The 24,250-nt window shown below is 34.8% G+C and overlaps 4 protein-coding genes and 1 non-coding gene across 5 annotated transcripts; all 5 read right to left on the reverse strand.

Moving 5' to 3' along the window:
* Nucleotides 1–251: 251 nt before the first annotated feature.
* LOC132621693 (uncharacterized) lies at nucleotides 252–738 on the reverse strand. Its single transcript, XM_060336047.1, has one exon. The coding sequence runs from the start codon at nucleotides 652–654 to the stop codon at nucleotides 448–450; it is 207 nt and encodes a 68-aa protein (XP_060192030.1). The 5' UTR covers nucleotides 655–738; the 3' UTR covers nucleotides 252–447.
* Nucleotides 739–2,379: 1,641 nt separating this feature from the next.
* Nucleotides 2,380–2,461, reverse strand: TRNAS-AGA (transfer RNA serine (anticodon AGA)). Its single transcript has one exon. It is a non-coding gene; the product is annotated as a tRNA-Ser (tRNA).
* Nucleotides 2,462–3,174: 713 nt separating this feature from the next.
* LOC132622102 (uncharacterized) lies at nucleotides 3,175–4,558 on the reverse strand. Its single transcript, XM_060336635.1, has one exon. It carries the CDS (start codon nucleotides 3,531–3,533, stop codon nucleotides 3,297–3,299), a length of 237 nt encoding a protein of 78 aa, XP_060192618.1. The 5' UTR covers nucleotides 3,534–4,558; the 3' UTR covers nucleotides 3,175–3,296.
* A 238-nt stretch (nucleotides 4,559–4,796) lies between these two features.
* On the reverse strand, nucleotides 4,797–5,778 carry LOC132622101 (uncharacterized). The gene has a single exon (XM_060336634.1). The coding sequence runs from the start codon at nucleotides 5,632–5,634 to the stop codon at nucleotides 5,077–5,079; it is 558 nt and encodes a 185-aa protein (XP_060192617.1). The 5' UTR covers nucleotides 5,635–5,778; the 3' UTR covers nucleotides 4,797–5,076.
* A 5,719-nt stretch (nucleotides 5,779–11,497) lies between these two features.
* Nucleotides 11,498–12,609, reverse strand: LOC132624389 (uncharacterized). Its single transcript, XM_060339175.1, has 4 exons — nucleotides 12,516–12,609; nucleotides 12,128–12,384; nucleotides 12,011–12,062; nucleotides 11,498–11,802 (listed from the first exon to the last, which is right to left on the reverse strand). Exons 1-4 carry the CDS (start codon nucleotides 12,607–12,609, stop codon nucleotides 11,498–11,500), a joined length of 708 nt encoding a protein of 235 aa, XP_060195158.1.
* Nucleotides 12,610–24,250: the final 11,641 nt, after the last annotated feature.

The following is a 24,250-nucleotide window of genomic DNA, read 5'->3' on the forward strand; positions in this document are numbered from 1 at the left end:
GTGGATCTTCGGCTAAATAAGGTTATTGAAATTTGCCAAGGGGGAGTTTCAACTTTAGAACCTATTAGAACTTCTTCATATTTGATTACTTCAAGGACTCAACAATATAATCAAATCCCTTTAGATGCATAAGCAAAGAAGAAGGGAAAACAAGGAAGAAAGATGGTGGGTGGTGGAGACCCGCAAGTAAATAACAATATGTGAGTAGTGAGTTGCAAAAAATGTAAGTTTGTGGCGCATGAACGGGGATCGAAGCCACTAAAAGTACTGAATACAAAAATAGCTAATTGAAGGTCATCTTCTTCAGGTTGTAATTCTTCTGAAGATTATTAATCAAATGAATCTCCTTAAAACAAGCAATTTAAATAGCAGAGAAAGGAGCGTGTTTAATTAGTGCTAGCTTCTTATATTATACATCTGTTGCGTTGCTACTTGCTAGCTAGCAATTTAAACATAGAGATGGAGATCGAGAACAACAAGGACAAGAATAAGAAGCAAACCAAAGAGGATAGCATGAACCAAAACAGAAACCCAACTGGTCTTCATGTTCATGAAATCAACTGGCGTAATCTTCCCTGGCATTTGAAACAGTAATCCCGGTGATAGAAATGCAAATAGCGATGTTGCTATAATCGGACCAGCCCAATCATTCATTTTTTTAGACTTAGTTCTGTACTCAATTGAAGAGGAGGAAGGAAGAAAAAAGTAAACAAAGCAAGTAGATAAAAAAGGAAGAGCTAGCTTTGGAATAAATACGAGATAATGAGAATCGTATAAAGCAAAGGAATATATGAAAATCTATAGCACTTTCTAGTTTATTCCCATTATTATAGTAACTTAATAACTAGATCAGTACTGATTTATTAGTTATGGCTTATGGTGGTGCGGAAGGCAAATCAATCCCATGATGTTATGGAGGACACCAACGGGACAAAGCTTATTGGTTGCCTAACAAATTCTTGTCAAGTCCTCCAATTATGCGCTTGTTGACTACGGTACATAGTCTACTCCAATGCACAATAGTACTATAATTTTTTTTTATCCTTTTCGTTTTAATTTGTATGTCTTATTATTGTATTAAGTTTACTTTAAAAGAGCGTTACATTTCTATATTTAGCATGTGTTTAATTTTAATATTTATGTTATATTTTTAAGGATTGCTTGGTTCAAAATCAGGTTATTCTGTAATTATAATCAAAATTATAATTCTGGGATAGATAGTCTAATAATTATATAAAGTTAGTCTTGATTTTGGATAATATCTATAATTAAACACGAGAAATTTATTTCAAATAAAATTTTATATCAGGATAACTAACTTAGCAATTTCGGAATTATTCATACCACCCTTGTGGTATTATTTTAACCACACTTAATGTGGGATAGCAACCCCAGAATAAAAAATCAAAATGACAAAGATGTCCTCCAAAGCTCTTCCGTCAAGGTCAAAATTGGAACTAAAGTTTATCCCAAGTTGTCTAGTGTAAATCAAACACGTGTTTCGTAATATACCTTATATATTTTATATTTAGTACAATGAGCCAAACATCTACCAATAAAAATATATTAGCTAAACATATAGTTATTATTTAATCCCGACAATTTTGCTATAACTTGTTTACCAACCAAATGACACCTTATAGAAATGGCATGACATATTTAAGATCATAATATTAAATAATACTTTAGATATATTATATATGTTTTTTTTTTCCCAACCCATTTTAGGAGGATTTATAGTGTTTTCACACTTCCCCTCCAGTGTGACTCGAACCCAGGACCTACCGGTCGTGGGTGGAGGTGCTTAACCACTGAGCCATCCTCACTTGTCGCATATATTATATATGTTGCTCGTTGAAACAGCAACATTTTGATTTTTGAACAGTTCTCGAGTTTTTCCAATACAGTATTGTTGTAAAGCAAATTAAACTTCTTATTAGAATTTAGAAAGGAACATCAAATAGAAGTTAAAAAAGAAGATCGGATACAGGACGTAATGCCTTAATATTACTACAGGAAATTAAGATACCATATCTTTATCCCAAAAGTTGGAACAATTCCTATGAACAACTGGTCCAGTGGCTCAATTGATTCCTTTATGAACCACACATTGTCCTTTTCTTTTCTTTGTGCGATTCTCCGCAAGGTCAGAATTTAAACCGAATTCTACAATAATAATTTATACATATTAAATTAATTTCTTAAAATAAATATAGAGTCTGAACCCAAACTATTTGTAATCTAGTGAAAGAGTAGTACTCCCTCCACTCTTTTGATTGACCATCTAATGATTGACCCCATAAGTCTCATGATTGACCATTCTAATCCCAACAGATCAAACTCCCAAACAGAGCAAAAGGAATAAAAGAGAATATAATACGTGGACGGCAGGATTCGAACCTGCGCGGGCAAAGCCCACATGATTTCTAGTCATGCCCGATAACCACTCCGGCACGTCCACCTCTGTGTTTTTATTATTAAGCCTTCGGGTAACATATGGTAGTAAGAATGTAATGGGTCATTCTGTGCTTCATCATATTTATATTATGCACCAGTTCATCATATATATTATGCACCACTTCTCTGTTATTACTTTCTCATATCCATTGTATTAGTCTCTTATTAATGTGTTCTATTTAAGTTATTAGTGATATAATTGATTATATCCTAGATCGATTTGTTTTTCTTGCATTAGCCCGTCACAATCTTAGCAAATTAAAAGCAGACGTATCTGATGCTATGATTATGTAAGTAAAATATATGTAGACGACAAAAGTTCCATGAAAATCTAAGCAACATATATATACCAGACCTATCATGCAAAAAATATGAGCATTCAGTCCAAAATCTTAAGATTTTAGCTGTGAGTTCGGCAAAACTTAGTAGCTTTAAGCCAAAACCTGTATTTCTATTAAATAATTTACTTACTGTGCATAAATATCTTACTCAGAACTCGATAAGAACTGCCCTTTCTTGAACCCGATCAAAATTCTAAATTCATCTCTGAACACATAACCGTTTAAATGAAACTTACAGGTGGACAAGCATGATCGCTACTAAAAACACGAATTTCGTAGGAAATCAATTGAAAACGTTTCAAACGAACTAGCTACCTAGTTTAAAGATACTACTCCATGTTGAAGATATAGAGAGCATCTCATGATCAAGAGCAGATCCAAAAACTAGTTAATTTCATTTTGCATGAACTTCATAACATCCTGTAAAACACTTCTACAATTACATGTGAAATAGTATAACTATATGGGGAAGAAACACAAAAAAGGTTAAGAGTAGTACTAAAGCTTGATTGGAGGGAAGGAAAAATCGGACCATATGTGGAGATTAAAGGCGATAATACAAAGGGTAAATATACAAAAGTATAAGATGGCATGAACAAGTACTGAAATCCCACTGGTGTACATATTCCCAAACTCGCAGAATCTTGTTCTTGAAGGAAGCTGGAATAGCAGTCCCGGTGACAATATTATGAACAATCCAACCGCTATTAGCGACGGCGCCCAATCTGTTCCCATTTATTATCTAACACTTCTTCTTGCTAGCTATGATTGATGATTTCTCTACTTGTTTGGTACTTTGTAAATAGGTGGTATAGAGGAGATTTTTCTAAGACTAATATAGTGATTTTAACTTACTGGAGAAGGAGAAAGGATGCTAAACTTGAGAGTGAAATGCACGTATGGTATTAAAAAGGGAAGAAAGGAGTAGTGTGATTGTGGGGATTTTACTTTATGGAGAGCAAGTCGACAGAATGTACTGGCTTTGTGTATAAGTTTCCAAATAATATAAACTGAAAAATGCAAGCTTTCTTTTTGGATTGGATTTGCATATTTATCACTTGGATTCCTCGAGAAAAGAGAGATTAATGAATAATAATTCAGTGAGCTAGCTAAATAAAGTTATAAAAATATAATATCATAAGTTAGTGGCTAATTACTTAACCTATATATTCGTGGGGTATCTATAGTGAGTAGATAAAATTGAGACAGTGATCTATATTAGGTAGTGTTTATTAATATCGAAATGATAGTAAGATGAGTGGTTTCAAGAGTTGTATAAAACAAAAAATTATGACCTACTTTAATTTCTCGCCTTTATAACTGTTAAAATGAAAGATCATGCAATTTATCATTTTCAATATTAAAAATGCATTTCTCCATCGACCCATCCTACGTTTTCAATGATTCGTTTTAAACAAAAAATATCAATTGACAAGTACTTACTCTTCAATTTGATAGTTGCCAAAGTCGAAATTCTCCAAAAATCTTGCCTAAACAAGTCGATGGGCTATTTTGTTTGAATAGCTAATGGATATAAAGTGAAATGAAATAAAATGGAACTGGATAGAGTCGAAAAAATACAAAAGATTGATCTCATATGAGTAATTCCAAATGACATAGCTGATCGATTGACTTAGATGTGAAGTGCAACTCAAAAAACTAGCGTATCCTGAGATATGGGTTAATAAATACAAAGTACTGATATTTTTTATTTAAAAACAGTAATTTATATGATAGTATTTGAATTGCATACGGAATTTAAGATAGAAAGAATGATTTTTGTAACATGCTAAATTTTCTTAGAACTTGTAATCTTGATTAAACATGTTAATTATGACATATTTTAATTTGTGACTATACAAGCATGTCCTTAAGAATAAGTACGTACAATGAAAGTTTTAAATTCAAGAATTTTCAAATTATTTTTTGAACATGCTAAAAAGACAAATTAAAATTCATGTAAAAGAAGCAACAGTTTATTGGAAAAAAGGGAGCACTTCAAAAGTTTCTTATTAAGAAAATATATAAATGTATTACTAGTATTGTTTTGGAACGGACTAATAAAATAATACTAGTAGCTAACAAAATGGAACAAAGGGAGTACTTCAATTTTTTTTAATCAATATATATTTGCTCAGATGAAGTATGTAATTTAAAATTATATCGCTACTCCTAATAAGAAGAACAGTAGTCTAATACTTTAGGCACAGTGCTAAAACGATTATACTAATTAACATGCTTGCATAGGTGCATAACAATCATTAATCAAGGCTACAGCTTACTGCTGAAGCTGCAACACAGGCTCTTGAGAATGTGAAAAGTAGTGCGCCTTCCGTTCAGAGTTGATACGTTCAAGCCTAAAACGCTCCTGAACACTTGATATATAGTTCGCTGCTTTTAGATCTACGTTTTCGTTGTCAACCTTGGCATAATTACTATAAGTAGTAGCAGTAGTACTACTGTTAGAGTACTCTCGATCAGTACTCTCGGGCGTGGGTGAAATGTAAAATGAAATTTTGGGCTTGTGTGGAATGGTTACTTGCTCCTGGTTCATTATGAAATCTACTCCCGCACTACTTGATGAGAAGGTAGTACTATTTGGATTATAAGGGACCAGATTTTGCTTTGGCTGCTGATGATCATTATGATGATGATGAATAGTTGAAGGACGGTCTACTTGATTCACGTCGAAGCCCTCGGAGGGATAATTTGGGACCCTACTGCTACTGCTCCCATATTGAATCGCTGGAGAAGGTTTAGGTGCTGCTGCTGCTCGGTACAAAGACTTCACCAGCTTCCTTTTGGTGAGCCCGAATCGCTTGCGGCTCGATTCCATTTCTCTCCCTTGTATTATTTTGTTAAATTACAGCTAGCTAGATGTTCTGATTGTAGAGAGGCGATCGAGAGATGGTCTTTATATACTAGTAGTAGAAATGAGCATTTAGCTAATTTAATTCTATGAACTGTTTAATTGCATTATTGCAAGTAGATATATATATGAACATAACATGAAGCACTCACGAACTACTATTATATTGTCCTTTTAGCTATATCCATCTGTTTTCGCTTAATTAATAGTATTTGGAATCTTTCTTTTTTATCTAACATGTGTTTCTTCTAAGACGACCAATAGTAGCTAAACAAAAGAGTTTTCGAAATATCTAGAAGCATAAATGCATGATTCCCTATCTCATGTTACCGATCAATGATACGTCGAAGCGAGAAATTTTCAATAGACGGATCCAAACTATAAAGAAGCTAAATAAACACATACATAAAAAAGTAAACACATACATAAAAAAGCTAACAACATTCAACATTTACTATATATGCTTAAATAGTAGTAATTTTAATACACGGTATAATTTTCCTGTTTATAATGCTTAGCTTGACTCTGATCAAGTTTCTGCATCATTTTAACTGGATAGGCGATGTTTTATTCCCTGAACGAGCTTCGCGACAATATCTACATAAGAATCAAATTTACGTTTCCACTTTGTATAGTTTCATGTAACGGATAAGGACAATGTCTTTGTCAACATGAGTTTACTTTCCAGCGTCCACCATTGGGGCTATTCCGAGAAAACGTTACTGCCTCTGATGCTTTCTTTTTCACGGCCATTACATACAAGAACAAAGCTACTATATATGTGGTGTATATAATGCAGAAAATGATGTTCAGATACCCTTTGCATCTTGATTCTTCCGCAACTTCTTTGATACATATGCTACTGGATGTCAATAACATCATGAACTGTCTGGGTGTCTAACTGTGCTAGCCCCAACCTACCGTCCTGATCCCCTATCAGAGATTTTTATACAAGTAAAAAGTATAAAGTACTTCTAGTAAATTTTTATTTTCATTTGTATAATGGTGCCGTGATATGACTTTAAATAGAAAAACACGGTCTGTGAAAATCTATATAGCCTCAACTAATTTAAATGAGTCAAGTCACAAGTATGAGAGGAACCTACCTATTTCTATTTCTCCAAATCAACTTGAATGAAATTTCTCCATGTATGCTTATATTTTTTTTTTTTACTCTTATACATAGAAGACGTGTATAATCTTAGAGAGCTAATTTTCGGGGGAATGATGGTACAAGTTACAGTTAAAGATAGAATTGCTTTACATATTAGACATCTACGAGCACTGATTAAAAAGTTAAAACTTTTTCAAAAAATATGCAGGTGATTGGTCTTCCGATAAGATATTCTACACCAAGCCCCCCAATCCCGAGTCACGTATCGCACTTATTCAAGTGGCTTCAGAGCCCGTTTGACTTACCTGAATTTTAAGCATGCATCAAATGTTGAAAGATATTTTATAACTTGATTGGGGTTATAACTAATGCTTGGGGTGGTTGTGTTGATAACTTGATCTTCGAAAGAAGGATACAGGTTTTGTTAATTACATTCAGAGCCCTTAGGTGTAGCTATTTACTGATGTACTTTACTCCAATTCTATTTATTTTTTTCATACACTAAACAATCGTGATGTATTCTCAGATGATTTTTTTTCAAAAACTCATCAACAAGTTCAATAAAGAAGCTACAATTATGAAAATAAAAAAAGAACTCCAATTCTAATTGTAATGGTTTCTTCTAGACCCATTAGATAGCTATGGTTCTTGATATATATTCTGTTGGTGTACCCATTTTAGAGTTTATCAATGAAAATATTTTTTAGCTTTATCAAGTATAGCTTTAACTTAACTTAGCTTAGTTTTTAGCTAGACTTCTCTCAAATTTATTCTTACATCATTTGGTATCAGAGCACTTTCTTGAGGCTTTGTGGATACTCGAAAATGGTTGGTGATATGAGAAAGATTAAATACATTCTCCACAGGATGACAATGGAAATGACAAACTTCTCTGTTAGACAGGACCAAATAAAAGATCGTTATGTTGATTAATGTATAACTACGTAGTTATTAATTTGTTTGAAAAATCGAAATAAACTGTCGATTTGTTTGGTAAAAAATAACTGAAATATCTTTAAATTTGTAACACCACAGAGCAAATTGATTACTAATGTACAATTTTTAATTATAAATTGATTCAAATATAGACTTTGTAGCAACCTAAATTCATTAATATATGAATAGATAAACATTTAAATAAACTAGACACAAATTCAGATTTTAGATACTTGTTATTCCAATATTTTCATTTTATAACATTGATGAATTTTTTGATATTAAAAGTTTGAAAAAATTGAACTTAAGGACACAATATTTGAAAATTTTGAACTAAAAAATTGAACTTAAGAATACGGTGAAGTTTTGAATTTAAAAAATCTAGCTTAAAGACACAATATTCTGAAGTTTTGAACTAAAAATTTGAACTAAAGATACAATGTCTTGAGTTTTGAACTAAAAAAAAATGTAACTTAAGGACACAATATCATGAAGTTTTAAACTAAAAATTGAACTTAGGCTACAATGCCCTGAAAATTTGAACTGAAAACTGAACTTCAAAACATAGTATCTTGAAATTTTTTATTGACCGGGACAAAGTTTGAGGAAACGAAAAAGATGAAGAAACAATATTTGTCCGCTTTTCACGTTGTGACTAAACATTAAATAATTTTTAAGCGATAATTAAAGCTTTAATATCAGTTCTAAAAGTCGCTACCTGGATGCCATTTTCACGAAAGAAAATGAAGAAGAAGCCCCAAACAATTCCGTATATTCGAACTTTGAAGCAAAATCATCCTTATTTTTTAATCTAGATCACTAGTACATCTTTGGTGAAAATTTTATTGTATAGTCAAACCTCTCTATAGTGGCAGCGTTTGTCCGAAAATTTCATGGCTGCTATAGTGAGATGCTGTTATGTATGTATACTAACATTCAATAATTAGATCTCATTTAGCTGTTATAAACAAAAGTACTCAAACAATTAACTTTTTGTACTTTTTATGTTATAAACGAAAATAATATACTTGTTAATTTTAAAATCTCAATTGATTTTCATATCTCATTAATTTAAAATTGGAAAGACTAATAAATTACTAATAAATCCATAACTAGTTGTACCACACCGATAAAGAATTAAAATCTATGGAACATATGCGTTTACAATTAAATGAGAATTTAAATATTTCAAGTTTGATGTAAAAACTCAACAATTTCGTAAATTCTAGTCTGTTAGTGATAATATAACGTTTGAATTGACGAAGAATTTTGTCCAAACTTTCAGCAAAAGGAAATTCAATAGCTTTCCCTCGAAGGTTGTAACATCTCGTACCTTTAAATATAGCTACGTTCATGATTCGGGACTTAAAAAATTAAACGGGGAGTGTTAGAACTAAATTCGTTTCAGTTCAGTGAAGTATCATTAATACACCCATTTATGTGGACCGTACTTTAGGATACGGCCCGTACTTGTGGCCACACTTTTAGATACGGGCCGTACCTTGGGCAGTATCAAAGTAGGTCCAAAGTCAGCATTATGTTTTGGGCCAAGTGAAAGACAGACCATATATACGGACCGTACAAATATGTACGGGCCGTACTTTTGAAATATGGCCAATGTTTTACGGGCCGTATAAATATATACGGATCGTACTTCATGACCGTATAATTTTCGACGCAGTAAAGTATAAATACGTCATGTTCATTCCAAAAATTCTATTTTCATAATTCCAAGCCCTAGCACAAAGTTCTTCTCTTCCCACCATTCGTATATATCAAGGTAAGTTACTTCTAAGCATCCCAAGTGAATTCTAGCATATATTTCATGAATATTAAGTAGGAATTCATTGTTCCTAACGTAGGGTTTTCAAAAAAACCCATCTAAGGGATTCAAGATTAAGGCTTTTGGATTCCTTCTTCAAGTTCAGACCTTCTTACAAGTTTTGGAGCGATTAACGTATGTAGGGTTTCTATCTACGTGCGGGAACATCATTGTTCTTCCCCACGTCATGCAAGTTATACTATATACCTATATACATGCTATACTATACTCACGAAATCATGTTTACAAGCCATGTTTATGAATCAAAATTTACAAGTCATGCTTACAAGCCATGTTATGAAAGTGAAAGAGGGGGGGGGGGGGGGGGGGGGTGAATTGTTAAAATTTTTCGATCTGTTAGTCGACTACCTACTCAGTGAATACTAAAATAAGGTGCAGAAAATAAATGACACACGTATTTTATACTGGTTCAGATTCAATGTGAATCCTAGTCCAGTCCCCTTGGGTTGCAAGGGTGTTCTTTGCATCTCTTTTATAAGGTTTGGTACAATGAAGGTTTTCAATGAAGTTCCTACGTCTACACTCAAAATACTCTTATTCTTTTTTATACAAAGCCTCACAAACTATAACTCTCCTTTCTCTCTTATTACACTATGAATCACTCAGACTAACAATGTTTATTAAAAGTAAAGCAGAGCAATGGAGGTAATGAGACTGTTGCATAAGACTTGTGTTTGTGAGACAGCCCTTTTTATAGTGTTTTAGGCTCTTCACGCAGAGAGATCAACCCAAGGGATTTGATCCTTGGAAATGGAATTAAGGATCCTATTTCCAAGAATAAGACTGAGCTTTTGCTGCTTTCCTTGTGCGTCGGGGCAGCATCAGAATTATTACTCTTCATGAGATATGCCTTTTAATGTTGGAGATGGCTTTTCCTTCTTTGAAACGATTTGATGCTGCTGGAATATTGCTTCTTTATTTTGCAGATATCTTTTCCTTTCTTGAAAGATTTTGTACTGCTGAAGAGTACTGCTAGTTGCACCGTTAGGGCTGGGAAGCCATTTCTCGAGTGAGCCCAGCTCGTTGGGGCAGTTCTGTGGGCTTCTATTTTGTTGGGGCTGTTTTGTGGGCTCACATATATTCCTTGTGTGATTTAATTACTATACCTGCACACGTAAAATTGTCATCATAAAAACTTGACACTAACATGTTATACAGACCATTGGCCTAGATGCCAAACTATATCCATGTTCATGTTGTTGGGAGTAGCATAGGTTTACCGAGAAGGCTCAGATAGCCTGAAACTACGTATGCCAACGTAAGGAAGGGTCAATCCGCCCAAATTAGGATGACACTTTCTGAAAGTTGAATTGGATCCATTTTAATGTCATGCTTATGTCTCATACCCTGGCAAGGTGTGGGGCTGCTCTGCTGGTCGGGCCAGTACCAGACTCCACATACTCGCGTGGTGATTCCATATATATATATATATATATATATATATATATGTGTGTGTGTGTGTGTGTGTGTGTTTTATTTTCCTGAGGGCCTGCATTTCACGATGCAGATTTACAGAACGATGGATCAGCTCGTTAGGACTTTGCACGTATCAGCTATCAGTGAACCCCATCTCATTCGGGGTTTTATCATTATTTATTTATTTTCAGTTATGCAGTTAAGGTATGCCGGAGGCCTTATCCCGGTAACAGCTTAGCAGCCAGACTCATGTCAGAGGTTTCATAGACTAGATTAGTTTAGTTATGCCATGTTAGATGTTCTGAGTCGTATAGCCAGTATTGGCTAAGCATTTATTATGTATTTTCAGACTTATGATTATTTAATATCAGGTTTTACTCTCACCATGCATGTTTATATCATATTCTGCATTAGCTCATGCCCCATGTTGATTCAGCAAGCCATACGGTTCGCTCGATCACATACGCACCGAGTGTCGTGTTACGCCCAGGCCATGGATCGAGGAGTGACAAAGCTTAGTATCAGAGCTTAACAACTGACTCTTCTATCTCATCCCAAGTAGCAGCAGGTTGAGGCTCTTCATCAACACTTTCGTTGTCACCTTCTGTATCTGATGTCTCTTGTTCTTCCATTCTAATCACTTGTGCAATAATCTCTTCATCAATGTAAGTTTCAAGGATTGGAAGTGTTGCGTAAAACTCCATATAAGTAGTAGCATCCATTGCTTGATTGGTGTTATGAGATGGGATTTGTGCTATAAGTGATGACACACTGATAACATCCTCAACAAGTTCTAAGTTTTCACTATTAACATTGGGGTTGACATCTGTAGGTAGAATTCCGATATTTCTCCAACAATTGAGAATGGTAGAGGTCTTAACATCATTCCATACTTCTACAAGAGTTTTAATTGCTTGTCGTAAGTTGAACTTGTTGTCATTAGATTATAGGTGGCTTCCATTGTACTCATATTCATCAATCAAATGTTTGATAAAATGACTTTTATACTTGACCTTAAAATTTTGCAATTATGCCAGCATTAACTTGTTGAAGATGTGATGCCATATTACGCGAAAGATAATGAACCTGAATAACTAAATTTAGCATAAAATTATCATTAAAAAGAATATGATTAAAGCTACATAAAACACCTTAATATGTGTTAGCCGATCTTCGTATTCCTCGATGTCATGAGGAGTAGCATTGTCCATCAGCAACAAAATCTTACGATTTTCATCTTCAAATTTAGCATTGAGACCAAGCATGTATTGTTTGAAAATGTCACGAGTCATCCATGCTTTCTTGTTAAAGAAATAATTGATGTGTGGGAAAGAGTCCATATCGACATGTTTATAACAATGAGGTTTAGCAACAGATCCAATAGTCAAAGGTTTTATTTTCTCTGTCCCTGCGAATAAAGTGCGCATAAAAAAATCTAGTTTGAGCCTTTTCTTGGTAAAAGAACAATCAACTGAAAAAAGCATTTAATCTTAAAAAAATTTAACAAATAAAATATGTCGTAGAAAAATGATATCTTACCCAGAGCATTGCATGTTAACATCACAGTAATTCTAAATTTATCTTTCTTACGTCCACTCTCTGGCATTTGAGCAAGAGTCTTATTTGGAGACATACGAGAAAAAAAGTCCAGTCTTATCACAATTAAAGACATCCCTGATACGCTCAAATTACACCTATTAATGGTATAACGCGGACGTTGTCAAATATAGTAACCCAACAAGGTTGGGGTCGAATCCCACAGAGAACAATATGTAGGCGATTTAAGCAGATTAGGAATTATCACTAACAATAGCTATGCCCGAACGCATCAATGGTGGTTTTTGATAAGGTTTTGATAAAATATGGAAATATAAATTCTAATCTAGAAAGCAAGTAAATTGATAAATGGCAACAAGAATGGAAGAAGAGAAACTACTTCTCAAGTAACGATCCAATCTATTTCACGAATTATAAATAATAGCAAGTTTATGTTATTTAGCCTCGGATAATGACTCTAAATTAACTTCTTCCGAAGATTAACTAGACTACCCAATTGAAGATCCCTCAACCAATTAGGAGCATTAAGAACACCCGAATATGGCTACAAGTGGTATTGCCTATTCCTAGGTCAATTTCCATTAGATGAGGGTTAACGCCCCAAATTAATGTTAATTATTCTATCCCAACTCCGTTCTTCCTCTTCCGAGTTTCAAACAAAGTAAATGGGTGAGTTCAAAGGTTAGCTAATCCATTGAAAACATTCAAGAACAAGAATAATTAAAATAGCAAAAACTTACTTGATTAAGAATAATACATATGAATAAATAAGCACAACAAGAGTGTCAATCTTAATTGTCACCAAGAGATTTCCATCAACAAGGATTAAAAAGAAGAGAGAACATTTTTGTAGGAACCCTAGCCTCCTAGTTGTGAAAGCTGCCAAAGATGCCTGATGTTTTGCCCTAATTTTCTATTTATATGAACTGGAATGGAAGAAATCGTCAAATCTCAAGTTCTGGTCGAAAATTGCCGAAAATCCTTCAACGCGATCGCGCCATGTGTCTGCGCGAACGCGTAGAATCACGCGATTCCTTCAGCGCGGTCGCGTGGACTTAATAACGCGCGTGGGCGCGGTCGCGTGGGTTACCTGCGCGAACGCGCAGAGTAATTTTCCACGAAATTTTCCAGAACCTTCAGTTTGTTTCCAGTTTTGCAGCTTTTTTGCTTGTTTTCCACACTTTGGCTCTAGGGACCCCGTATTACCTGAAACATACTAAAAATCACGTAAAATAACATAGACTTGCTTAAAAACAAGTAAAACTTATAGCCGAAAAGTATCGATTGTGGCGTAAAATCACGCCACATCAACACCCCCAACTTAAAGTATTTGCTTGTCCTCAAGCAAGCCATACAAAACAACGACTCAATCTAACACCTAGATATGATAGAATAACAACGTCTACATTGGTTTTGACTTTGAACTACCGGCATGCATGTTTTCCTTTAAACGACCACCCCAACTTTCTACTTTAAAGCAATATGCACAACTCAAGAACATTACGACTAACAATGAAGCTTCAATAAATGACATTACATTATCGAACATATTATGGTGCACACAAACGCTACTTTCGGCGGTCACTTTATTTTGTTCAATTCTCATCCTTATGCCCTCACATAGACCAAAGAATGTCCCAACACACATATATACGACAAGAATGGGACGAAGATGAAAGAGAAGAGAAAAACACTCAACACTCACAAAGAATTCATATCTACACATGCAAATACCATAGGCTTGCCCTTATTTTCTATGTTCTCATCCTAGGCTCGTTCGGTTGTGATCACATTAGGACTTGTTTCGGCTTGTAATGTAGGTTTAGGGACGGGTCGGATACTTTTTGGATATTAGTGACTCGCCCTCCCTGAACACTACAACATCTTGTCACCATAATTCGCCTCTTTTCTTTTCACCCCTTTATTTTCTTTCAGTTTTCGACCTCGATGTGGTTTTACTCCTAACCAACTTACAAATCTTTTTGTGTTACAATTTTCTGATTATTCCTTTTTTTTTATGTATATATATATACGCAACTACCACATTGAATCTTCACTAGCAAACTCCACCACCCCCAACTTATGTTTTTAACATGTACTCCACATTTAATCACCCCCAACTTAGGCATTTTGCCTCATCTAACTAGTAGCATCAAGAAGGGAACGGGTGTGAAGATGGATTAATTTCACAAAGGGTAAGGTTTCATAATTGGCTAGCCAAGAAAAAGGTCAAAAAGGCTCAAAAGGGAAAACTAGGGGTATTTTCAGCTTTTGGAGAGGCTTATTTAGGCACAGTGACTTATTTACACAAAGAAAGCCTAAGATCGTTTCACAACCAAACTAACTTTCGCATTTCAAACACGACCAACCAGGCAAGTTCTAGATTATACATGCGTAAACATAATTAAACTAACAACTCACACACACATCGGCATAAGGACAATAATTTTTACACTTATGACCTCATAAGTAGTAATTCATCACACACAACACCCCAATAATCACAATGTCATATAAAGAATCAATCATGTCAGACAATAACTGTTCTAAGTATGCATTTTTCAAAATTTCGAGGGGTCTAAAAATTTCAACAAAACACAATACATGCCATTAGTTACCAAGTAGTACCAAATAAAACAAAATTACTCTATTCAACCTAAGTAACATCCTAAACATGCCAGTTTCAACAAAATAAAAACCCCCCTCAGGAAAAGAACTCTGGCAAAGAAAAGCCGAGGAGGTTCCTACCCCTAACTAAAAAACATACAGTGTCCTCACTGCAGTACATCAACACAGAAAAACTTTTTTTTTGTTTCATACTTCCTAGCACTGCGTGCTATGGTCATCTCTGCTCACCCTCTGAACTGGAGCTGCTGGGCTCTGGCAGGACAAAATCATCCTCATTTTCCTCATCTTCATGTTGTGCTCCGCATACACTCCTCAGAATGCTCATCATTTTGTTCAGAAATTTGTTTTGCTTCTTTGCGTGCTCTCTTGCCTTTTTCTGCCTCCTCTCTATCTTTCCCTGCTTTTTTTTGATATGCTTCATGTCCTCCACCACACCTGCTAATGTCGGACCAATAGGAACAGAGGGAGCTGTAGATGTGCCTTCTCCATGTGGGCCCGAAGGGAGACTAGCCACTAGCTGCTGAATCCGATTGTCCACCCCATGGACCTGGGTGGAGATATATTGGAAAGGCCTGGCGGCTTCTTGCAGTGGTGGCAAGATTAGTATAGCCATGGGAGGAGCAGATGCCCCACCAATAGAATCTGATGCAGTAGATGTGAACTGCTCAAATGATGAGGCTGCTATATCAACCTTCCTTTTCTTCTGTACATTACCGGGTCCTCTCTTTTTCAACGGATAAATCGGTCCACCAGGCCCTTTTTCTTTGTCGCCTGGTCTTGTGGGCACTCCATCAGTGGAGCACAAGTAAGTGATCAATGATGGGAAGAATAAGCTCTTAGTCCGTTCAAGCACCACCTCCCGGATTTCCTGCATAATGAGCCTCCCTACGTCAACAGGCAACCCTTCCATCACAGCACAAATTACTTTAGCTCTCTCAAGAGGCACCTCTGAATCGTGTTTTGAAGGCAGCACCCTGGATGTGACAATATCAAGCCAAGTTTTGGCTTCAGCAGTGAACTCTGCAGAGTCAATCCTTTTCTGAATTGTGTTTAGCCACTTTGGTTGCTCCCCACCGTGAAGGTGGGTCACAAACCATTGTTGTCGCAGTTGTTCGTACATCTGTGCCATCTCGCTGTTGTCACCATCCTGCAGATTGTAATAGGCATTGATTCTAGAGGCATTGCACAGGACATCCACACCTCTGACTTTGACAATTGCCCTATGTGTAATGTCTGCCTCTGCAGCATTTGCGTAGCATTCCCGCACAAGGGTATGATTTGCCCTGATTGGTTCATCTGTAAAGCGTATCCAGCCGCTTGTTACCAACCTTCCATAGAACTCGGGTATCTTTTCTTCCAAATTTTCTGTTACAAAGCCCCTCTCTTCAATGAAGCTCTTTCCCAGCAGTCTATCATATAGCTTCGAACATTTTGCTGACTGGAAGGTGGTGGTGTCATAGTATTCAATCAAGGGCACTTGGGCAGCATTGGATGATGAAGCCATTTTTTAAGTTTAAGTACCTACAAAACAAACACAATGCATATGAACACCTACAATGATGTATAATGAGGCAATTAGGTTAAGGAAATTGGGCACCCAAGTTTTGAGCAGCTCTGTGCGAGCATTCTGTTTGTGCACTGGCATTTTTTCTTCAGTGCGATCGCGTGACAAAGAGGTGCGATCGCGCCATTTCGATGAATTCCTTCAGCGCGATCGCGCCATTTTTATGATTTCATTCACCGCGATCGCGGTTCAGCATGATGCGTTCGCGCCAATTTTACTGCATTATTCAACGCGTTCGTGTCTTGTATGGGCGCGATCGCGCTGAATCGTTTCAGATTCAGCGAAACATTTTCACAAACAGGTTATGGGCATCATTTTTGGGGCTTCAATTCAATGATTCTAAGCACGTATTTTGCCCCATTTTTTTTATATCAGCACCCAACTCTCAACTCACATCACTCAACAACAAACAACAATTTATATAACAAGAAATTCAACAATTTCATCACATTTTCATGCTTAAATAAGTGGAAAAAAAATATATATATATATTTTTCTAACTCACAATTTCTAACCTGGAAAGATGATAAAAACAACCCTAGGAACAAGACAATGGAGGAATCACATACCTTGTGGTTGCAAGTTGAAGAATTTTCCAAAAAAAAAAAAATTGAAATTGGGTTTGAGAGAGAATTAGGGAAATGGGAGGAAAATGGGGGATTTTAACCCCCAGGTCTGTTTAGTAACTGAAAAACGCGCCTCTGCGCGATCGCGTGGCGATGTGGCGCGTTCGCGTAGAGTAAGTTACTCTTTTTTTTTTTTTTTTTTTTTTTAACGCGATCGCGTCGTTTTGTTGCGCGATCGCGTAGAGGTAAATTCGGCCCTGTTTTTCCAGATTCAGAAAATAAGCAGAAACCAGCAGCTACTGATTTGTGGCTGTTCTGAAAACTCAACCTATTCAACACAATTCCAAAAATTGTGAAATTTTGCAGATTAGTCACAAATCATAAACTAAACAATTCTAAAAAATCAAATTTCAAAAATGATTAAAAAATTTAAAAACGATGGGTTGCCTCCCACCAAGCGCTTAAGTTAACGTCGCGGCACGACGGTTACCAACTTTACCGCTTTTCTCACCATTTGGAGCTTATGAATTGGGCACCTAACTTGGAATCAAGTTTGTGACCACGAGCAGCGGGGGGTGGTAAATATCTGATCACGCCAAGTAAAATATTGTTCATTCTTCACTTTTTGGCTTTCAAGTGAGGAATGTCATTTTGCCTTGTTGAATTTTCAAATTGCAGAATATAAGGCTCTTGAACTTTTTGAACTATGACATCCTCTCTTTCCCCCGGATTGGGGTCAACACCAACCATATTGTTCAGAACAATGGTTGACTCCCATTCATTTTTTTCTTTGGCATTCCCAATAAACTCATCTTCATGATTTACCCTTTTATCTTGAGCATTGGGTAGTTCATAATGATTTGCCCGTGGAGGATTTTCTTCTTCTTTCATCAAACCAAGTTGGAGACTAGTTTCCAAATACTCTTCAAAGGCTTTTTGATTTTCATTACCCTCACCTAGCAGGCATTCCATCATGCGCTTGAACTCACCAATTTGGCCATGCTCACAGTAAAAGTCATTACTAAACAAGTTTTCATGGAAAAATGCCATTTTTTTTAATAAAATAAAACACAGAAAACAACTACACAAATATTTACGGGTTCAGATCAAAGCAAGTTAGCTTATTTCCTAGATTAGCCAAAATACACCAATTGTTCCCCGGCAACGGCGCCAAAATTTGATACGCTCAAATTACACCTATTAATGGTATAACGCGGACGTTGTCAAATATAGTAACCCAACAAGGTTGGGGTCGAATCCCACAGAGAACAATATGTAGGCGATTTAAGCAGATTAGGAATTATCACTAACAATAGCTATGCTCGAACGCATCAATGGTGGTTTTTGATAAGGTTTTGATAAAATATGGAAATATAAATTCTAATCTAGAAAGCAAGTAAATTGATCAATGACAACAAGAATGGAAGAAGAGAAACTACTTCTCAAGTAACGATCCAATCTATTTCACGAATTATAAATAATAGCAAGTTTATGTTATTTAGCCTCGGATAATGACTCTAAATTAACTTCTTCCGAAGATTAACTAGACTACCCAATTGAAGATCCCTCAAGCAATTAGGAGCATTAAGAACACCCGAATATGGCTACAAGTGGTATTGCCTATTCCTAGGTCAATTTCCATTAGATGAGGGTTAACGCCCCAAATTAATGTTAATTATTCTATCCCAACTCCGTTCTTCCTCTTCCGAGTTTCAAACAAAGTAAATGGGTGAGTTCAAAGGTTAGCTAATCCATTGAAAACATTCAAGAACAAGAATAATTAAAATAGCAAAAACTTACTTGATTAAGAATAATACATATGAATAAATAAGCACAACAAGAGTGTCAATCTTAATTGTCACCAAGAGATTTCCATCAACAAGGATTAAAAAGAAGAGAGAACATTTTTGTAGGAACCCTAGCCTCCAAGTTGTGAAAGCTGCCAAAGATGCCTGATGTTTTGCCCTAATTTTCTATTTATATGAACTGGAATGGAAGAAATCGTCAAATCTCAAGTTCTGGTCGAAAATTGCCGAAAATCCTTCAACGCGATCGCGCCATGTGTCTGCGCGAACGCGTAGAATCACGCGATTCCTTCAGCGCGGTCGCGTGGACTTAATAACGCGCATGGGCGCGGTCGCGTGGGTTACCTGCGCGAACGCGCAGAGTAATTTTCCACGAAATTTTCCAGAACCTTCAGTTTGTTTCCAGTTTTGCAGCTTTTTTGCTTGTTTTCCACACTTTGGCTCTAGGGACCCCGTATTACCTGAAACATACTAAAAATCACGTAAAATAACATAGACTTGCTTAAAAACAAGTAAAACTTATAGCCGAAAAGTGTCGATTGTGACGTAAAATCACGCCACATCAACCCCTAAGAGAAAGTTTAGTGCGTAAAGTCGGAAGGTCTTGGATGGAATCACTCTCAGCCTCCCCATGAAAATGATAAGACTTGATATCATGTCGTTGTTTGAGCCGCAAGAGCCACCCATTAGAGGTAGAGATTTTTTTTTCTCTACTGTGTGAATACCTAGAGATTCTGAAAAAGTAAGAGCTTTGGCGGGGATAATTGCATCTATCAAGATGACATGGTCTGCCCTTGCTTGACTAAACCAAATCTTTCTTGCTTTGTCAGTCTGAATAATATAGACGGGTTAGTTTTTTGATAAAAGAATATTAAGGAATTTGTTTTCTATACGTACCTCTGGATGCGCACATTCACGCAATATCTTGCTTTTAACAGGCTTTGACCAACTTCAGCTTGCTTAGCCGCCTTAATGTACTTGCTCTTCTTGCTAAGGATATCCTCGACAGCTTGACGACTACCAATTGAAATTTTTTGCTTCAGTTGTTCATGTGTGATTTTTGGATTGTCCTATTTGTATTGACACAATGCTATTTTTGTTTCTAGAGAAATAGCTTGACGTTTAGACCCCATATTGCGTGAATAAAGGATATGTGATGAACAATGCTATTTTTGACTAGAAATATAATTGTATTTATAGTTACAAAATTCAGAATTAATTCAAATTATAAAAGGAAGATAGCAAAATTAAAGTTCCGCAAATATTCACTATATTAAATCGTAAGATTTGGTTGTTTGCATATATTAAAAGGAAAAAAAATATATATTTCTCATAATAATCAGATTTGCTCTTGCAAAATTTCAAACTTAAAATAGGCTAATTATAGCTACCAAATTCAAGGAAATAAGTATCAAATATATACAAAATCGGTAGATAGAAAATAGGTGATTTTGAAAATATTCAAGACTAAATCAGATTTATGAGAAATATATTAGTTTCCTTTTAGATATTAGTACTTGAAGTTTACTATTTGCATGATATTAATGATGATTACCAGAAATATTTTAATGTTTATTTATACATAATATATTTCTTACAAAATATTATTACACGATATTTGAGTATGGCTGTTATAGAGAAGTAATTTTATAAAGAGTGTACCGCTATAGTGATTGTCATTTATGTTATAGGTAGAATGTTGTTATAGAGAAGTAAAATATAACATGAAAAATCGATTCCGGAGAAAATCAGGCCGTTATAGTGAAATGTTGTTATAACGAATGACAATTCTAGAAAGGTTGACTTGTATGTCTCAAACAAATAACATTAATTATGTGAGATTTTTTTAGAGATAATTACGCTGTATGTTGATTAGCATAACAATGCTATCAAAATTGACCCATATTTCTAAATCTTACAAAAATAACCCCTTCCTCTTCCTCCTCCTCTCTCTCTCTCTTCTTCGCCGGACCATAATCGCTGGCATTTCTCAACAACGTTGCCGCTGCAACCGGCAGTCAGCACCACCGGAAAGGTCAGAGAGAGAGAGAGAGAGAGAGAGAGAGAGAGAGAGAGAGTTCACCGGCCGGTATGGTAGTGGTGTGGCTGGTCGGCACCACCGAAAAATTATCTCTCTTGCTCGCTCTCTGTCTCTCTCTCTTAGATCTGGTAGTGGTGTGGCTGGTGGTTATTCACTAGAAATTTCTCTCTCTCTCTCTCTCTCTCTCTCAGATCTGGTGGTGGTGTTGGAGTTCATCGGAGAACGGAACTCCGGCGATGGCTGGTGTCTGCTGCGCTGGTGTCTGCTGCTGCCGCTGTCGTTAGTGGTGTTGAAGTTAGTTTTTGTATAATAGTAGTATATGGGTGTATACACACCTCTTATACACTATTATACATTTTTATACACCTACAGTCAAACCTCTCTATAACGACATTGCTGGGTCCAAAAATTTTCAGCTGTTATAGAGAATGGTTGTTATACACCTATAACAGCATTGACATTTAAATAATATTTCGCTGTTATAGGAAAACAAATGCACAAAATCTAATTTTTATTTTTAATTATCAAATTCTAAGTTTAATCACACTTTATATAACGAAGGAAAATCGTTTAATGATGAAAATATATATATTCATAAAATGTTTTTTTTTGTTGTAATAGTGTATTAAATGATAAAATATTTGATCAAAATCTCTACACTTATTATTGGTAATCATAGATATTCTATTTTTATAAAGATGGTTAATTATTATATTATAAAAAAAAAAGATAATTGTTATATAGGGGGTAATTTTACAAAGAGCGTACTGTTATAAAGTTAATTGTTGTTGTTACAGGTGAAATGCTATTATAAAGAAGTAAAATATAACATAAAAAATCGGTTTCGAAAAAAGTTGGTTGTTATAGAAAGGTGCTGTTATATGCGAGTGTCGTTATACAGAGGTCAGACTGTATATACATACTTCTTATTCAAAATCAGTCCAGATCTATGTTTATACCCACTCAAGACAATATTGTATAGTTATGTATAAATGTGTATAAGTGCGTATTTTCTTGTATAATATTGTATAATTATATTTTTTAGTGTATATATCTACACATTATACACCTTCAAACACCTATATACATAATGTACCTTTCTTTTGTATGTAAGTGTATAACCTGTATAAAAGTGTTTTGGGGCCAAAGCTTTGCAATGCAAGTTTTGGGCTACTCTTTTGCAATGTAAGTGAGCAAATTGTATATTTCTGAAATTTTCTCATTTTTTTATTTCACAAGTTGTTAGAATTCAAAAATAAAATTGAGAGGGGCGGACGCCACCCGTGGTGGTGGTGGTGGTTGATAGAAGGAGAGAGGGAATGTTTTAGGGATTTAAGAAATGAAAAATCTGAAATGGGTAGTGAGAGAGAATAGAGAAAGTAAAAAATTTATGAAAAATGAGAGAAAATGGTAATGTATATTAAGTGATTAATATTGTTACCATTAAAAGGGGGATATGGGATTGGGGATGCTAAATTTTAGGTGTATTTGTGCACCAGTAACTGAAAGTTACTGTGTAGCTATATTAGTTAAACTCCAAAAGTACTTAATTATTATTAGTAATTAAAACAAAAGGTAGTTAATATCACTAATTATGTACTAAAAGTAGCTATAACACGTAATTTTTCCTTTGAGCTACTCTTTTGCAATGTAAGTGAGCAAATTGTATATTTCTGAAATTTTCCCATTTTTTTATTTCACAAGTTGTTAGAATTCAAATTTTACACTTTTGGGTTCACTAATTGGTGAGATAGAAAAATGATTCCCAGGCACGAAATATTTTTTTTCACTTTTGGTTCATACCAAACTTCTTAAAAAAAAAAAGAAGGGAAAACTACGTATATATACATGTTAAGGAGAAATATTTACGAAACGTGACGATAGTTTTCATTATTTACAAAACATAACGATATTATACGAAACATGACGGATTTTCATATATTTTTCGTTTTTAATTTTATTATCAGAAAATTATTTTATTTTAAAAAATAAAATAAAAAATATTATTTTAAACTTAAAAAAAATAATTTTATATTTTTTTAAAAATTTATTTAAATTTTTTTTTGGCTCAAAGGCTTAAAAAATTACCTCAAATTTTTGTATATGAAAGCTTTTTGAAATGTGTATGTGTAAGCGAAATTTTTAATATAGTTTTTCATACACATAATGTGATTGAAATTTGAAGTCTTGAGCAAGATATACACATTTTATACCATTCTCATACATAAAATTTTGAGCGTCATGTTTAAGTCTTGATCGAGATATACACATTTCATACGTTTTTCATACACAAAATTGAGCGAATTTTTTAAGCCTTGAGCAAGATATACACATTTAAATTTAAGCGATTATTTGAAGTCTTGAATGTTGTATCAAAGTTGTATACAATATTGTTGTAGTTATATTAATTTTAGAGAAATGTAACATGAACTTTATACACGAAAATGTGAGCGAAATTCTAAGCCTTCAGCGAGATACAAATTTCATACCGTTTTGATACATACAATTTTGAGGTGATTTTTCAAGCCTTGAACGAGATATACATATTTCATACGATTTTCATACCGTTTTCATACACTAAATTTTGAACGAATTTTTTAAGCCTTAAGCGAGATAGACATAATTCATACATAAGTTTTTAAGCGAAAAAAAATAAAAAATAAAATAAAAAATATATTTTTTTAAAAAGTATGTTTGTTATAGAGTTTGTAATGTTAAATCTTGTAAGTAGAAAACTATCGTCACATTTCATAAATATTTCTCCTTAAATATGTATATATACGTAATTTACCTAAAAAAAAAAAGAGTTTAAAAGATCAATCCAACTCAACCCACCCAATCCAAATAACCCACCCAACTGCGGCGCCAACGTCCACTTCCCTCATCTGGGCAATTTTCCTCGCTTTGAGCCTGTTTGGATGAGTTTATGCCTATAAGCTGTTTGCAGCTTATAAGTTAAAAAAAATAAGTTGGGGCAGTGTAACTTATTTTTTTAGCTTATAAGCTGCTTTAGATAAACTAAGTCAAATAGGCCCAATTATTTTCTTGAACTTATTTTAAGCACAAAATAACTTTAAACTGGCCAGCCAAACACTTAAAAAAGCCGAAAACAG

The sequence above is a fragment of the Lycium barbarum genome, chromosome 12 (genome assembly GCF_019175385.1).
Source record: "Lycium barbarum isolate Lr01 chromosome 12, ASM1917538v2, whole genome shotgun sequence".
Taxonomy (NCBI): Eukaryota; Viridiplantae; Streptophyta; class Magnoliopsida; order Solanales; family Solanaceae; genus Lycium; species Lycium barbarum.